This window comes from Talpa occidentalis, unplaced genomic scaffold, assembly GCF_014898055.3.
Source record: "Talpa occidentalis isolate TD23 unplaced genomic scaffold, MPIMG_talOcc4v2.1 talOcc4.8, whole genome shotgun sequence".
Taxonomy (NCBI): Eukaryota; Metazoa; Chordata; class Mammalia; order Eulipotyphla; family Talpidae; genus Talpa; species Talpa occidentalis.
Genome location: NW_023605194.1, coordinates 26,687,303 through 26,706,009, shown reverse-complemented (window position 1 = coordinate 26,706,009; position 18,707 = coordinate 26,687,303). Strand labels below are relative to the sequence as shown.

General features: G+C 40.2%; 1 protein-coding gene across 1 annotated transcript in view; it reads right to left on the bottom strand.

Annotated features, from left to right (window-relative positions):
* CPEB3 (cytoplasmic polyadenylation element binding protein 3) overlaps positions 1 to 18,707 on the bottom strand; it is a 183,862-nt gene that overhangs the window by 46,321 nt on the left and 118,834 nt on the right. The window contains 1 exon segment of the mRNA XM_037497586.2: positions 5,068 to 5,186. Coding sequence (XP_037353483.1) covers positions 5,068 to 5,186 — 119 coding nt within the window.

The window sequence follows — 18,707 nt, the reverse complement described above, 5'->3', positions numbered from 1 at the left end:
CTTTCTTCATACTTCACGCCTAGTTCAAATGACACTTCATTCGAGATTTCTTTCATCATTATAAGGATATATGAACTCTTCGCTAACTCATTGCTTATATTCACTGTGTTATTTCTCTTATTTATGTGAGAACCTTTTATGTGGCATGCTCCATAGACTTGTGTATTTATATAGTTGTTTTATATACACATAATACTATTAATATTTTGAACACAGGATTTTATGTCTTTTCATAGTAAGCTTGATCTGTAGTAACTTGTAGTATGGCTTGCCCATGGCAGGCACTCACACACAGTTTGAAGGGCGACTCAGCATTTAAAAAAGATGACTGCATGAGGGCTGGAGAGTTATTAGGTATGATTCATTATGGATGGTACAGTAAACAGAGAAAACTTCAGGGAAGAGATGGCATTTGAGAGGGGTCCTAAAATAAGGTTGGGTATTAGAAATTGAGATGGGAGCAGAAATATTTCAGCTGGGTTCAAAAGAAAAACACAAAGGGCCTCCCCGGTGGCGCAGCGGTTGAGCGCTGGGTTGCGAAGCTGCCCGCGGCCTCTGCGGCGCCGGTTCGATCCCCGGCTGCTCCCCGGCCACCGGAGGAGTGTCCCACATGGCGCGCAGACCTCTCCTGCCGCCCGCTGCTCCCCTCAGCAGTGTACTTCGGTCCTTCTGCCTGCTCTGCTCCCCGCTCTGGCTCTGGTGAATTCTCTCACCCTCCCGCGCTTCTGACTGTACCCAGTGCATGTATAAACAAACAAACAAATAAAGAAAGAAAGAAAACATGCCTCTATTAAAAAAAAAAAAAAAAAAAAAAAAACAAAAGAAAAACACAAAAAAGTAAGTTTGGAAAAATGTTAAGTCAGGCTGGGAAGATCTTACATCCCAGGCAAAAGGATCTGGATAGTTTTTGTAGTTAAAGAGGAGTAATTAAAAATACTAGTGGTCCCACAGATACATAAATAAGGGCAGGAGATAACAGAATGACAGACTGGGTAGAATTAAAACTTTAGGAATTAAACCAGCCTCTATTACCAGCTTATTTACTTGCAACATTTTTTCAATTTTTTAACTGAATGACCATATTATCTGAGCAATAATCTAAGGAACTAATCCCTACATAAGCACACTTCAGTGTGGTAAAACAGTTTTAAATATATAGCAAAATCAATCTGTCATATTTCAGGATATATAGACATGTCATTGTGCTATAAACTGCAAGGAAGAGGAAGAAGGAATGTTCTCTGATCCTCTTTTCAAGGTGTTTGTTATCCCACATCTCTGGCCAAACTGTTCTAGAATGTGTGTGTCTCTTTCCTCACCTTCTTTGCAAGGTTACTCCTTTTTTCAGCCTCTTTCTGCTACATCCTCTCAGGTTTTTTTTTTTTTTTTTTTTTTTTTATAGAGGCATGCTTTATTTATTTGTTTGCTGGTTTGTTTGTTTTGTTTATACATGCACTGGGTACAGTCAGAAGCGCGGGAGGGTGAGAGAATTCACCAGAGCCAGAGCGGGGAGCAGAGCAGGCAGAAGGACCGAAGTACACTGCTGAGGGGAGCAGCGGGCGGCAGGAGGGGTCTGCGCACCATGTGGGACCCTCCTCCGGTGGCCGGGGAGCAGCCGGGGATCGAACCGGCGCCGCAGAGGCCGCGGGCAGCTTCGCAACCCAGCGCTCAACCGCTGCGCCACCAGGGAGGCCCACCTCTCAGGTTTCTTGCTATATCATTTTGCTCTCTTGAACCTTCAGATTCAGCCCACTTATACATTCAAAAAGTAGAGCAACCTTCTTGAGAGGGACCACTCTCACAATGTCTGCCTGCTTCACAGGAAGCCTGAACAAGGACATAGTTATCCTCTGGATGCCTGGGACATCTCAGCTATGGAACTCCTCTTGCTGGAGGAGGAAAAAAAAAATCATAGATCTAGACACTTTGCAGTAACTCCTGCTCTTCCCATTCTCTGGGACTGAAGAGTCAATCAGGTGACAAATACTGCTCCTTTTACCATCTTTCAGGGCCAGATCTACACATAGAACAGTCTGAGTGGAGTCATTTTTTTTTTTTTTTAAAGATTTATTTATTTACACAAGCACTGGGTACAGTCAGAAGTGCGGGAGGGTGAGAGAATTCACCAGAGCCAGAGCAGGGAGCAGAACAGGTAGACTGAGAAAATACACTGCTGAGGGGAGCAGCAGGCGTGGCAGGAGAGGTCTGTGCACCAAGTGGGACTCTCACCAGTGGCCGGGGATCGAACCGGCGCTGCAGAGGCTGAGGGTAGCTTTGCAGCCCAGTGCTCAACCTCTGCGCCATGAGGGAGGCCTAGAGTGGAGTCATTTAATTAAAGTACTCACCGACCAAAAATATCTCCCTAATACTACCTAAAACCCACTAATGAGGAGTTCATTTGAGTTAAAAAAACAAACACGATTTTAGAAAGGGTGAAAGGGGACCTTGATAACTGGCTCCGTATTAAAAACAGCAACAATCTGATTAACTAAATCCACACAAAGGGAGTTAGGGTTTGACTTGGGCAGGGAAGGATATGGAGGAAGGACAAAGGACAGAAGATCTGTGAGGTCACTTCAGAACATGTTATATTTCAAAAGAGAATTAGCAAGAACTAAACAGAATGAGAGCACAGCGTTCTGAAAGGTAGCCACGCTAAGAAGTAAGGCTCAAAGGCTGACTTTACCTTGAGTTATTGCCAAGGTCCTCATTTACTACCAAATGTTCAACTCAGCTCTCACTTTCTGTGGGAGCATATAAAGTGAGGTGGACTGTATAGAAAAGTGGGTATGGAAGGGTGGTCAAATGAGGCTGGGAGTGGTGTACATGGAGCTAAAATCAAGAAAGGGACAGTTTCAAAAATGGATTCAAAAGAGCTGGAACCCAAAAGAGAATCTAGAAATATATCAGAATTATAGATATTTGGGGATGCTTCCCATCCTAGGTTTTATTCAAGATGTTTATGCTGGAAATTCTGAGTATGCCTGAGTCAAAGAAATATATGATTGGTAGTCACCATTCAGAATTTACCAAGCTTCAACAAAACTGCCTCACTTGAGCTCAGAAAATGAAAACTTATTTCTGCAAAATGGCAGAAATTTATAGAAACACAAACAATGAAAGTTACTTTCCTCTTAAACATTTCCAAAACAGATAATTACACTAATTATTTTCAAAAGTCTTTCATGCCAAGGGTAACATACAATTTTGGAGAGAAAACACTCAATAGTTATGGTGTTGCCTCCAACCCACTTTCACCTATAAACCAGCACTGCTTATTCCACTCTCGAAAGATGTTCAGTACTGGTGTGGGCTTGCCCTGACCCAGTGCGTTATACTCCTGCTCCTACAGAATCACTGCCATGACCTTTCCAAGGTACACAAGTCCCATCTGCTCAATTCCAGTTTCCTCCTCTCAGTTCGACATCTTTATCTACCATGGGCAGAACAACCTCAATGTGCACCTTTATCCCTCTGCCTTTTTAGATATAAAAAGATATTTCTAATCCTCTCTAATCCCACTTTAACCCTTCATGGCTCACTCTCATCCCCCCTTTATGGGATATACCAGTGGCAGAATGTCTCTGGAGGTTGACCATTTACGTAGACATCTGACCCTGCCTTAATGAGTACAGTCTTTTTGATCTCATCATTATTCCACTGACTAAAAGAATTTATTTTCTTTTCTTATTATTTACTCAGATGAAACACTGAACATTCCCATCTTAGTCATTGCCCATCTCTCTCTCATAAAACACAGCCTCTCCACTCTGCTTAAATTAAGACCAAAGGTAATAGTCGTTCCCTACTCTTTTCTACCTACAATTCCCCCCACCTGCAGAGCTACTTTATCCAACGCTGTCACAGTTGTTACAAAAATTTGGCAATGGTCCCAGAATTAGAAAATTACAGAGGCACTTTCATACTTGCTAAAATCCTAGCTAATTCTGCATCAGTTATTCTACTATGACTCAATATCCCCATTCTTTAGTAACTCTCTCTTTGGCTTTATATGCTGCAGTTGCCAGCATCATTCTTTGGCAAACAATTATAAACCCTGTTACAGATGTCACCATTCTTTTCAGTAGATGTTACCATGTAGCTGAACTCTACTCCTGCTCTCCTGAATCCTACAGCACTATGTAGGACAGATAACACCATCTAGTTACATCTGCACAAGTACCTGACCTCGTAAAATGCTTTCACGTTCATTTTCTTTTTATATGAGCTTCTGGACATCCCAGAGAGGAACGATTTTACAGATGAAGAAACCAAGCTATTGCAAGCCACTGCAGCATGAGTTCAATTCTCAGCCAGGGAGCTAACCCACATGGCACAGCAGACTCCTCCTGCCATGCCCACTGCTTCCCTCAGCAGTGTATTTCAGTAGATCCCCCTGTTCTGCTCCCCATTCTGTCTCTGGTGAATCCTCCCACCCCTGCACCTCTGGCCTACACCCCAATTCTAGTACGCATAAATAAATAAAAATAAATCTTAAAAATATAACAAATCACAAACTCTGCATAAGTATACATTTTACTTATAATTTTGGCTCCATGTTCTCCGCCTTCCCTCTCTTGCCCTGTACAAAGTTATCCAATTTGGAGTAAGTGCTCCTGATCCAGAAGGCTCTATTTAGCTAGCTGTGAGTACCCCTAGCACAATGCTTTGCATTCAAAGGCACATAAACACTGATGATTATGATCTTTAAAAAGGAAAGAAATTATTCCTGCCCTTGATCTGAAATAATGACAGAAATTAATTTCTAAAACCACTAAGCTCATTATTTACTTCAATTCAGAGTTTCTAAATAAGAATTAGTTTAAAAGAGCTGTGAAGTGAAGACAAGGGCGTATTTGTTTACACGCGGTCCTAAAGGTATACAATGAAATACTGCGTAATTGGTTATTAGCTTCCCATCAACAACAGCCCAACTCTACTGCACAGCAAGGTCACCCCGGGTAAGCAGATCCTAGTTACCAGCATTCTCATTACAAGAAAGAGACAGTCAGTTATTCAACTGCACATGAGTTCTGGAAAAGTAACAGCTGGCTGCATATTACTTACCGGTTTATCCTTGATGGTGGGGCTTGACACGCACAGGTAGAGTTTCCCATCTTCTTCTAGGCAAGCATCTATCAAAGCTTGTACTGAGCTCTCCTCCTGGAACAGCAGAAAGGCATAGCCTTGGGGAGAAGAAAAACAAAAGGGTAGGGGGAGGAATCAGTAAATGTATCTCAAAGCACCAATTTAAAATTTATCTACTGCTTGATTTGGACAAATTCTTATTAAAATCTAAAACCCTGAAGTGGTACATATGAAGTTACTGAGACCCTCATGAGACTCCAGGCATCATGTTAGGTGCTCACAGACATTACCTTAATTCTCATAATTACTCAGGGAAGCAAGTTCAGAACACCGGTACAGAATTTCCATTAACCAGGTCTGGCTATCTTTTCACTTTTATGTTTATTGAGATAAAGTTGGTTTACATTATTGTAATGTTTTAGGAGTTGTAGGTTCAAACCTCTATAAATGTACGTTTTCATACGATACCCACCATCAATGTCCCAATAAGGGACATTGATTATTTTTAATCAGAGTAGGCAAGGCAAACTCACATTAACCTGAGCCACAACTTCTAGCCAGGAAACAAGCACCACTTGCCCACCAGCTTCCACTAAGTTTTAGACTTGACATACACTACAACATAGATACACCTTGAAAACATCATGCTAAGTGAAAAAAGCCAGACACAAAAGACCACATATTGTAGAGTCCATTAATATACAATGTCCAGAATAGGCAAATCCATTGAGATTAAAAATATAGTTTAGTGGTTTCCTAGGGCTGTGGGGACTGGAGGCTATCAGTACAGAGTTTCTTTTGGAAATGATATAAGTTTTCTAAAATCAGTTGTGGTGGTTTTATAACTGTAAAAATACTGAAAACCATGGAATTATTTATTTCAAATAGGTAAACTGTATTATATGTAAACTGTACCTCAACAAAAGCTCTATGAAAACTAAAAAGTCCAACAATTAGGCTAGTTGTTAGATGTTACTTGCTACATGTTACTTCTAATGATAAAGCTGTTTCTCCAAGGATACTATGCTGTTTTATGGCAGTGTACACATCTATAAACATAGATACTAGAGGCAGGATTTCCATGGACACAGTCAGTTGTGTTCACTTTAATTCAGTAAGATTTATTGAGTAACTGTTACAAAGGGGGACCATAAGCCAACCAACTATGGGTTATGAGAAAACTGAGATGAGTAAGACCTCTGCCGTCGTGAGATTAATGTGGTAGAAGAAACCGACATTTAGGGCCTCCCTGGTGGCACAAGGAGTTAAGTCTCAACACTATGAAGCTATCTGAAGCCACTGCAGCACGGGTTCGATTCCCAGCCAGGGAGCTACCCACATGGTGCAGCAGACCTCTCCTGTCTTGCCCAGTGCTCCCCTCAGCAATGTATTTCAGTCAATCAGTTTGTTCTGCACCCCACTCTGTCTTTGGTGAATCCTCTCACTCCCCCACACCTCTGGCCTGTCCCCCCAGTTCTTGTATGCATAAATAAATAAATCTTAAAAGAAAAAAAAGAAACAGACATTTAGACAGTTAACTACTTGCTACAAACCTGAAGGAGATAAGTGGGGGCAAAAATGCCATGGGAGCCTAGATGAGCAAGGATTCTGATATGGAAGAATCACCAAAGACTCACAGAGGACAAATATTCAAGGAGCCAACTCTGCCACTTGCTGCCACACTGGCATTCATGAATGGCAGCTGAGTAAAGGCTATCATGAGCTAGTCTAAGGCTGAGTATTCAATTATTCAACCTCTCTAAAACCACTCTAGCTTTGCTGAATCTCTCAGCTGTCACCTCTACTCCTAGTCCTCTTACTGACTAGTCAAAGGAAAGTATCACCAATACCATTCTCTTCTGGAGCTCTGCATGGTACAGATTTCCCAAAAGGTCATTAAGAGGCACACTGGAGCTCCTGCTCTTGGAGAGGACTCCATCTATGTACTGGGACATCAAAAAGGCCTGGGAATGGGGCATGCTCAGTAAGCTGGGTTTCCTCCATCTCCTTGCCTCTGGAAGTTCTAAAAACTGACTGTACTTTCCCTTCACATTGCTGTCCCCCCTGCTCCTCCCACCACATACAATTTTCTACATCAACTTCTCCTCTGGGTTGAACTTGAGCAAAAGGAGGGTATCTCCCCATAAAGGTTTTGAGTAGCTACCATAAAGCTTGCAGATTTTTATTACAACCTGCCTCATAGCTATAAATACCAATATTGGCAGTAAAGACAAGAAAGAATCACAAGTAAAAGGCTGTTACAAATAACACTACCAAGGAAAATAGCTAGAAACAACTTATTTCCCTTTCCAAAGGGAATGGCCCATAATATTTTAATGATTTCTTCAGGATGGCTCTTTTATAGCAAATAATCTTTAACAACAAATCATCTCTACTTTCTGATAAGCAAGCTGCCACTTTCTGTAATGACAATCTTCTCTTAACAGTACAGATAAGAGGTATAACTGAAGTCCAAAAACTTTCAACCCTACTTTCTACCTCAGGCCTTCCAAACAAAATAAAATTCACCAGAAATACCCACAATCATTTATGAAAATAACACTACAGTATCTTTCATTACTAAAATACCTTCTGATACCTCAAACTCAGATGAAAATAGAAATCATAGGATTAAAAAAAAAATCAGGAAGAATCCATCGAACACATTTCCCTTTTGATCTTTAAAAACTTAAGGTCAGGGCCTCCCCTGGTGGCACAGCGGTTTAATGCTGGGCTGCGAAGCTGTCCACGGCCTTTGCAGCGCCGGTTTGATCCCCAGCCGCCAGCGAGGGTCCCACATGGCATGCAGACCTATTCTGCCGCGCCCGCTGCTCCCCTCAGCAGTGTATTTCGTCAATCTGCCTGTTCTGTTCCCCGCTCTGGCTCTGGTGAATTCTCTCACCCTCCTGTGCTTCTGACTGTACCCAGTGCTTGTATAAATAAATAATCTTAAAAAAAAAAAAAGCAAAACTTAAGGTCAAAGCAAACAAAGTAGAAATAGATTCATTCCAGAGTAAGATCAGGGCCTCCCCGGTGGCGCAGCGGTTGAGCACTGGGTTGCGAAGCTGCCTGCAGCCTCTGCAGCGCTGGTTCGATCCCCCGCTGCTCCCCAGCCACTGGAGGAGGGTCCCACATGGCGCACAGACCTCTCCTGCCGCCCACTGCTCCCCTCAGCAGTGTACTTTGGTCCTTCTGCCTGCTCTGCTCCCCGCTCTGGCTCTGGTGAATTCTCTCACCCTCCTGTGCTTCTGACTGTACCCAGTGCTTGTATAAATAAATAAAAAAATCTTAAAAAAAGAGATCAATGTGAGATAGAAATTAAATGAATAATTTACTAAAAGGCAAATTCCACCAGGTAGTATGAAGAGAGTTCTAGACTAGGAGTCAGAAGGTCTGGATTTGGATCCAGGTCTAAACATTTACTATCTGTGTGGTAATAACAGCTGTTGGCTAACATTTATTGAACATCTATCTACCATGCACCAGACACTATTCTAACTGTATGAGGTATATTCATTCACTCAATTAATCTTCATACATATTCTGTGAGGTAAGCACTATTTAAAAGATAGGTGAGCACTATTCTGTTTTATGGCATAAGAAATTGCACAGAGTGATAAAGTGACTTGTTTGAGGTTACCCAGTAAGGGGTAGAGCCATTCACTTTATGTTTATGAGTCTCGACTCTTTCCTCTATATAATGAAGAAAGTAAATATTTGCCCTGATTATCTTGTAAGATACAGCCGTGAGGTAATATATGTGAAGGTGCTTTGTAAACTAAGATGTCATGCAAGTGTCAATTTTTCTTTTTAATTGTATACTTTTTATTGAGGTAATGTTGATATATACCACAGTATGAATCAGAAGTATAGGTTCACACCTCTTCAGATAATTGCCACTTTTTCTTTTACTACATTTGCAACTATTTATGTGATATATAAAATTAGTTTCCCTTTTTGCCTCATAAAAATTAGAATTCAAGTTAATGATATGCACTTTCTACTTTGTTTTTTTTTTTAAAGATTTATTTATTTATGCATACAAGAACTGGGGGTACAGGCCAGAGGTGTGGGGGGTGGTGAGAGGATTCACCAAAGACAGAGTGGGGAACAAAACATGCAGATTGACCGAAGTACACTACTGAGGGGAGCAGCAGGCAAGTCAGGAGAGGTGTGCTGTGCCATGTGGGTTATTCCCTGGCCAGCCGGGGATCAAACTCTTGCTGCAGTGGCTGTGGATAGCTTCATGGGTTGCGTCTTAACCCCTTGTGCCACCAGGGAGGCCCGCACTTTCTACTTTGCATTTACAAGTTCTTAGTACTCTAGATAGACATACGTAATCTAGATACTGAAGAAAAACCTTTATTATTGAATATTACTGTAAACAAACAATGAAATGACTATTTGGCAAATACTTTCATACATCACTAGCCATTTCCATAGAGAGAGAATTGCAGGATGTGGTATTATTTGCTGATTTTAATATTTTTTAAATAAAATGCTATTTTACCTACAAATCAAACTCCTCAAATTGTTGCTCTAAAGCAGGTTCTTTTGTTAGTTAAAAAGTATAAAAAAAAATGGCAAAAAAAATTATAAACTCCTTTTATTCTCCCTTGCCCTCTGAGGCAGTAAGAGATAACAGAATTATAAAATGCCTCAACTTTCAGAAGTGGTGACCTTGTTTCTCAAGTATGTGAGAGGGTACAGAGGCTTCCAGATGTGGTGAGTAATGGGAGACCCTCAATGCATAGCCAGTCTATAGGGGAAGATATGGCATTCTTGGCACTATTACTATGACAACCCTGGATTACCAGCAGAATGAATGACAAGAAATTGCTTACATTTCCACTGGTGCCAAATATGTTGGGGGAGAAAGAGTAGAAAGAATAGTTGAGGGATTTTTGGACAAGCCTGGACTGACCAATTCACTTCTCTAGAGGAAAGAACAGGAAGGGGGAGGCAGCACTTAATTAAGATTATTCCATTTTATTTGGCCAGGTTTTTAAAGGGTAAATTTAATTAAATGTTTCTCCCCCCGTTAATACCTAAGAACACAGTAAGTATAAGAACTTCCACAATTTTCTTGGCTACCTTTCAAAAATAGTTTCCTGAGCTCTTAAATACATAATTTTTCATGTTACAACTTTTTACACTTAATCCCTGGTACAAATACCAATCTCTACCAACTTTACCACCATAACTACCAGTTAGTAAGATGTGCCAGCTACTTTGCCAATAAACACTTTACATGTTAGCAGTTTTCATCCTCACAGTAATTCTACAAGGTAAGCACAATTGTTATTATTTGCATTTTACAAATGAGGAATCTGAAGCTCCAAGATATGGGATACCTCAAATTAAATCCCAGAGATTAAATTTGAGATTAAAATTTAGGTCAGGGCCTCCCCGGTGGCTCAGCGGTTGAGCGCTGGGTTGCGAAGCTGCCTGCGGCCTCTGAGGCGCCGGTTCGATCCCCGGCTGTTCCCCGGCCACCGGAGGAGGGTCCCACATGGCGCGCAGACCTCTCCTGCCGCCCACTGCTCCCCTCAGCAGTGTACTTCCGTCCTTCTGCCTGCTCTGCTCCCCGCTCTGGCTCTGGTGAATTCTCTCACCCTCCCGCGCTTCTGACTGTACCCAGTGCATGTGTAGACAAAATAAACAAACAAATAAAATAAATAAATAAATAAAACATGCCTCTATTAAAAAAAATATATTGATATATTTAAAAAAAAATAAAATAAAATTTAGGTCAGCTTCTAGAGATCTCATTGTTTCTTCATTAATGTATACTATCTCACCTAAAAATGGTGAGGTAAAAATTTCAGTATCACTAGCACCTAATGACTTGCTTATTTATTGTCACCTTTGAGATAATGATCATCTGACAGTGTTGTAGGAAGGAGGAAGTACTCACCTGTGCTTCAGTCCTAAAATTTAAGGCCTATATAGAGCTATCTGCTCTAAAGCCCACAAACACTATATTAAAAGAAGTGGAAATAAGGATCTTAAAACAACCAGGAGAAGTTTAGATTTGGCTTTATTTTGGCATCAAATTTTCATATTTAGTAACTTTTTGTTAAGTTACTTTTTGTTTTTCAACATATTTTAAAGTTATATATTTAAAGTGAGGGCTAACTATTTTAAATAAGATTTAAATAAAATGACTATTACTATCAGTAATAATAGATTTAAGCAAGAATCTTCAAATGGACCATAGGGTTCCTCTGGGAAAGGAATATGGATATTCACACAGTCTTAAAAGTTTCACTTCATAAATTAATCAGTCGATGCTGCACGCCATTATATAGTCTTCCTGAGTCTTGCCGTGAGGAACCAGTTAGATAATTCCAAATTAAGTGACATTCTATACAACATCTGGCATGGACTCTTCAAATAAAGCAAAAGACAAAAAGCCTAGGGAACTGACTAAATTAAAGGAGAAAAAAGAGATAAGACAGTTAAATGTAAAGCTAGTTTTCACTGAATCTTGGAATTTTTAAAAATACTCTAGGAAACATTACTAGAACAATCTAGATATTACTTGTTCTCAGGAGATACATGTTCTCAGAAGATATATGCTAAAGCATTTTAGGAATGGAGGGTCTTGATGTATACAACTTACTCTCAAATGATTCATAAAAAATTTATATATACACATTACACATACAGACAGAAAGAGAAAGCAAATGTGCCAAATGCTAACAACTGGTGATTCTAGAGGAAGGCTATATAGAAGTTCATTGTACTATTATTACAAATACTTTTGTAAGCTTGAAATTTTTCAAAATAAAAATTTTAAATCACAAAGGTCTTTCTGGAAAAGAGGGTAATATGCTCTAATATCCTCTAAGAGGGGTGTAGTCTCTTAAAAGATCCATTAGTTCTTAAAATCAACTAATCCTCTTAGTGATTTGTATGTTTCAAGTATCAACTGCAAATGGAAAAACAAGTCCATCCTGTGCCCTGACTGTGCCCTCAACTGCCACATTCATAAAATTGTGGCTGACCAAGGGGTGGCTGGTTTCTGATTGAGATCAGCCTCACAAGAAAGGATGTTACGGTCTGGATAGAGATCTCTCTTCCCACAGAATCCAGGCACCCTGATTTCCTGTGACATCCCTAGAGACAAGAAAGGCACCTCTCCAAAGCCCACAGTGTTGTCAGACTTTTTTTGACAAAGGAAGTCTGTTCCAAACATTCTATTTGACCTTGGTTTTTAGGTCAGAGGACTTACCTAGTTTGCCTGGAGTTTTGTCTCTAGATTCAATTTAATAGAATCAAAAATGTTTAGGAGGTACAAGATGGGATGCCAGGCACTGGAGCTACAAAGATGAACTAAATAAGAATACTGCCCTGGAAAAACTCAGCTTATAAATAAATGATTAATAAACAACATGAAAATGCTATGTTATGGGGTGTGTCCTGCAGAACACTTGAGAGACAATGGAGTAGAGGTGACCAAACATCAGGGAAAGCCATAGAGTAAAGGTCATTTTTGAGCTGGAGGACAATTACTTTCCTAGGAAGTAAGAACTTGGAATTCCAGAACTTGGAATACCCTTAGAGCACAGGCCAAGGCATGGAAGGGTCAAAGTGTCAGTTCATTGAAGGCTAGTGAACTCTTGAGTACAGGATTGGGGGCAGTGGGTAGGAACAGATGAAGTATTTCATCAGTCCTCTTGCCTGTTGCCTATAGAATACTATATGTCTCTGAACTGGATTCCTTATTCATTTTCCTCTTGGTTAAGAACACTTATCTCCAGGCCTCCCTGGTGGCACAAGGAGTTAAGAAGCTATTCACAGCCACTGCAGCACGAGTTCGATCCCCAGCCAGGGAGCTACCCACATGGCACAGCAGACCTCTCCTGTCTCGCCCACTGCTCCCCTCAGCAGTGTATTTCAGTAGATCTGCCTGTTCTGTTCCTGACTCTGTTTCTGGTGCATCCTCCACCCCCCCACGCCTCTGGTCTGTACCCCAGTTCTTCTATGCATAAATAAATAAATCTTTTAAAAAAGGAACATTTATCTCCAAAATTTACTATACACATACCATATGCCTTTAGGCACTGCTAGGAAATAGTGACACAAAACAAGTCTTTGTTCCCAAGGAATTTATAAGCCAGTATAAGAAGGTCATGAAGAATATACATATAGAGAACTCTATCTAGCAAGTATTTTTTTAATGAAATTTTAAAAGTTAGACTTCACAGAAAGAAGATCTTTCAATAAATACATGGATTGAGAGATCAGGGAAGACATTTTGTAGTTGGAGACACAGGAGCCGGACTTTAATGGCATGTCATTGGTGAAAAAATGGAGAACATTCCAAGGGAAGGAATTAACTTAAGATAAAGAGATGACTCTGATGATACTGCCAAGTCTGAATTAGTAAACGCTTCCCTTGGATTCAGAACCAAACATATTTCTTTGATTATATTTATTACATAGTGTTGAGGCTAAAAAAAAAAATTTTTTTTAAGATTTCTTTATTTATTTTATACAAGTACTGGATACAGTCAGAAGCGTGGGAGGGTGAGAGAATTCACCAGAGCCAGAGCAGAACAGGCAGAAGGACTGAAGTTCACTGCTGAGGGGAGCAGCGGGCGGCAGGAGAGGTCTGTGCGCCATGTGGGACCCTCCTCCAGTGGCCGGGGAGCAGCCGGGGATTGAACTGGCGCTGCAGAGGCTGCGGGCAGCTTCGCAACCCAGCACTTAACCGCTGCCCGAGGCTAAAATATTTTGATTAAGCCTGTTTTGTGTTTTCTATTACACTAGTAACTGTTTGTGAGCCTGAGGCTTGGCAGGCAGGCATAGGGGAAGGGGAGAATGGAAGAAAAAAAACAAGTCTGATAGGTAGAACATTCTCAGAGTTGAAATTTGGCAATCTAAATCCTGTGTTCTTAGTAAAGTCCTACAGTCCAGGGCAGTGACCTGGGGCATTTGGGTTTAAAGTCCACCCTGTTTACATAACCACACAATCTCTATATAAAGAGGTCCTTGTGAAGTCTGCCAATCTATCAGTTCTAGTCACAGTCAGTTCTAACAAGCACCTGACCAAGAAAATGGAGACTAGACTGGGGGTGTGGGAGGAAACTGGTCAAACTAGTTGGATAGTTTTATTATTTCATTATTACTGAGCATTACATTTTCATCAGTAGGAAGGTCACTAATATTATTCAACACCTATTAAGCCTAAGCACTATAGTGGTGCTTAGGTGCACTGTCTTACATAATCCCTTTAATATCCCAGTGAGTGGCATTAACTCAAGATGAATAAACTGAGATGCCGAGATTAAGTAACTTGTTTATACAGCTAGTAACTACTAATGCCCACCCCTGAATCTACAAGTACCTAGCACAAATCTCACTCCATGTCACTTTCCCTAATTCAGCATCAGACAACTGAGAAAATCTGCATTTTAACCCAGTAGACACTTCCCTGGAGATGAAGCTTTAAGCTTGCCCTGCATGTATATTATCTGAACTTTGACAATCTAATTTCCTCTCTTCTTTGTATTTTAAAACTCCTCTGATGAATTCTTTTTTTTTTTTTTTTTCCTCTGATGAATTCTAATGGAGCTGCCAATAGGTTTTCTTTGTGCCAATGGTTCCCCTTTACAAGACTAAACCTATCCATTCTATTTTGAAAGACAACCCAAATCTATGCTCTTGGCTTTCAAAATTTTTCACTAGATTCCCCACAGTCTGTTTCCCATTCTAAACTCGTCAACTGGTATATTCTTTCTGGGTCTCACTTGTTCATAGTCTTAGCCCTATCCAATTCTTGTCAATAAGTCTTGTCTTCTGAAACAGTTTTTCTAACTCAACCTGCCAAATTCACACCTTCCATTTCAGTTCCTGAAATCTGCTCTTCCAAAGAGAGTTCTCATTGAGGTGGTTCTGGCTTCTCTGAACTAAACAAGCACCTCCTCCTTCCCAGCACCTCTGCCTGGTTCTGGTGTGACACAGTACAAGATGTCTCTGTTATTTACGTGTCTGCTTAGACTTTGTCCTCTAGCTTGTACATTCCTACTGCCTATTTCTTTCTCTACAGTACCTCAAACTATAAAATGCTTTGAAATCAAAGATTAACTTATAGTTCATCTTCAATACAATATTGAAGAGTGAGGTGTTTAATAAAACAGTTTAAGCTGAGGGTGTGCTATGCTTAAAAGCAACAAAAAAGGATGCTGATTTATCTGTCAAAGCGGAGAAAAAAATAACAAAAAAGCCTACTTGCTGCTATGCAGTACAGTTTTTATAAGCAAATCCTTCCTCAGAATGAAAACTTCAACTGACAAAATATTAAAACATAGCATTCATAATTCACCAAAGTGTATGAATACTATAAGCCAGGATGTGTGCTTACTTTTTTTTTTTAACTTTAATAGCATATTTTATTTAACCAATATATCCCAAATATTATCATTTCAAGCTGTAATGAATGTAAAATATTATTGAGATAGTTTACATTCATTTTTTTTAAATAATAAATTTTATTTTTATATTCCCCCATACAATTGCAAACGCCCCATTCTGACCCCAATCCCTCCCCTCCCGCCCCCCACCCCCCAAAAAGTGTCTCTGGTTCATAGTTTTTTGTTGATTTTGATTTTCACTTTCTTATATTCATTTTCCTGGTCCCTTATTTAAGTTTTCTAGATATGTGCTTACTTTTTTTTAAAGGACAAGTATTACTCAAAAGTTAACAAATTGCAAAAGGTTAAGTACAGGTTAAAAGTCCCTCACTTCTTAAGTTGATCAGTTTATATAACTCAGAAGGTGAAAAAACTTGGAATCTGGGCCTAAGACAACACTGACTTATTTCCACTCAAGTTATGCTACAAGGGGAAAAAAATGTGAAGTTTGAAAACTTTCCTTTCCAAAGCCAGATTTAGACAACTTCAAGGAGAATGAAAGAGATGACATGAATCCAGCCTGCTTCAGCTTCAGAATGACCTATTTTTCCCACCTCAAGCAGAACCCCCCCTTCTTGTTTTTTAAACAATATCTCCTCAGCTGGGTCAAAGTCAGTCTGAAACCCATGGGACCTGGCTTATGCCAGGTTCACAAATCATGCTGGTATTGCATAAACTTCCATAACTGCATGGCCTTGATCATAAGTATAATCAACAGTAAAGTCTGCATGGACATTAAGTAGCTCTGCGCCTGAAATCTGTACCTCTGATTGCTGGAGTGGACGTTGCTGTCCAAGCAGGCTGAAGATGACCACCTCCTCCATTCCACTGCCAGCATGACCAACTTCTGAACATAGTTTCACAGCTACGTGGCCAGTCTCCTGTCCAACATCTGCAGGTGGCTGCTGGCCTTGCCTTTGCCCTGGATGCCTCTGCCAACAGCAGCTGTGTTCACTGCCCAGCAGGTGCCAGCTCCCCTCTATAGTCCAAGTACTACCATAAGAGGCGAGACTACTGGCAGAATCAGGAGCGGCTGCTCAGTACAGAGCCTGGGGTAGAAGGCTCAGGGTGAGCAGACATTTGTTTGAAGTTCCAGTGACCACCACTTTGGACATGGGCTATTCTCCCAGGAGGCAATACTAAACTAATCTATCATCATTAAAGCTTGTCATGGCCAACTTATCTTCCCTGCTGTCACAGTCACAGCTCCATGCTCAAGGAAGCAGAACTAAACTTTTTTTGATTAAACAGTCAAGGATTCTAAGACTGCTATGGGAAGGATGATTAAGTCATAGCTAGGTGTCAAAAGATCTAACTGGGATGATCAGATTCCTCTTCTCTATAATTGAGCTAAAAATGTGAGAACAATTTGTACACGAAAAACACAGCAAGGTTCACACAGAGAGGTTCACACATGCAGAGGAGAGCTGAGTCATGATAATGGTGGAACATTATAATGAAGAATTAATAGCCCTTGCTGATAAATCCTTATCATCTGCCATCCTCTTGCACCATCTCCATGAAATCTGGCTTTATCATACCTCCTATTATGGGTTTTTTTTGTCACTCATAACTGCACCCCAATTTGAGGTAGCACAAGATACAGTGCTACACAGTCAAAGAAGTCAATTACAAGACAGTCCACCCAAGTCTAGAAAAGGTGTGGCATTAACAAAGAGGCAGAATCCCATGATTATGCTACAGCTCAGACCTGCATGCTCAGTCTAAATCTACCCTTTGGAAGTATCTCAGTCACATGATTGTGACTAACAGCATAGGAGAATTCAGGAAAAAAGCCAGGGACCACTTTCATCTTCTAATAACTGTGAAAGAGTACGATGAATCACATAGCTTAGGTTGCTAATTTTTATATAAAATCCATCCTTGTAATAACATAATTTGTCAGAAGATAGCTTAAACCTGTCTTCCTTTCCCCAAAATGATGCACACTAGCAAAACAAATAAAAACTATTTACTGGGTATAGAGCAGTGAACAAAACAAAAAATACTCTACTCTCCTAAAATGTACATTTCAATCTGGACAACAGACAAATACATAATTTTTTCAAGTTATGATAAAATTAGAAGAAAATAAAATTAGGGTAAAAAAAGAAATAAAATGAGGGCAAAAAGGATAGAAAAAAAGAGGGTAGAGACACTGCTGTTTTAGATAAGGTAGTCAGGACAGATCTCTCTGTTAAGGTGACATCTGAACAAAGGTCTGTTGAAGGGAAGATATGAGACTTCCATTCTGAAATCTGGTTTCTGACATAATGAAGTACTAGCACCCTGAAAAGCCTTAACTGACCTCAAGGAAAAGCAAAGAAGTCAGTATGGCTAGACTGGGTAAAGGAGAGAATGATAGGAGAGGATAGCAGAAAATACCAAAGACTCAACAGATGTGCCCCAAGAGGAAAAGGCTTAAATGATTCAAGTACAAAATTCATACCAAAGTGGTTCCTAGCTTCTATCGGGATCCATTATGTTCCAAACACAGATGCAAAAAGATAAATCTACAACTCCAATGTACCATTTATGTGACTTGGATCTAAGGGGGGGAAATGTGCTGCAGATGTGCAAATTAGCATACATTTCATAAAGAAAATAGCATTGGGAAATCATGTGATATAAAATCTGGAGTCACTGAGATTGTTTTAAAACTCTGGTTAAGCTTCTGCAAATTTATCCTAAAGAAAATAATAGGGCAGAAAAAGCCATATACAAGGATATAACAGAAACATTATAAGTTAAAGTGACCAGATAGCAAGTAAATTATGATGCAATAATAGGTGAGACAGCGTTTTTAGTGTAGAAACAAGGCAGGGAGAAGGAGAATAGAAAATTACATTTCTGCTATTATCACACCCCTTCAAAAAAGATATATGAGTAAGGATTGGAAGAAAACATAAAAATGGCAGTTGGTTTTACTGGGGAAGCAGGATCACTCAACACGAATAATAATAATAGTAGTGGCGAGTAATGGAACAGAAAGGCAATCCCATGCAGCTTACTCTTGACCACTGGCTATTTACCCTAAGTCCTAAACCTGACAGTCGGGCTACAAGCTCGCCTTAATAAAAGCCTGCCTTGAACATGCCTATCTCTGGGCCATCCTAGTTCTGAATGAGAATATTAGAGGACAATATTTAAAACCTGGGGATCTGAGGTCAGCCTGCCTAGGTTCAATTCCTAGTGCTA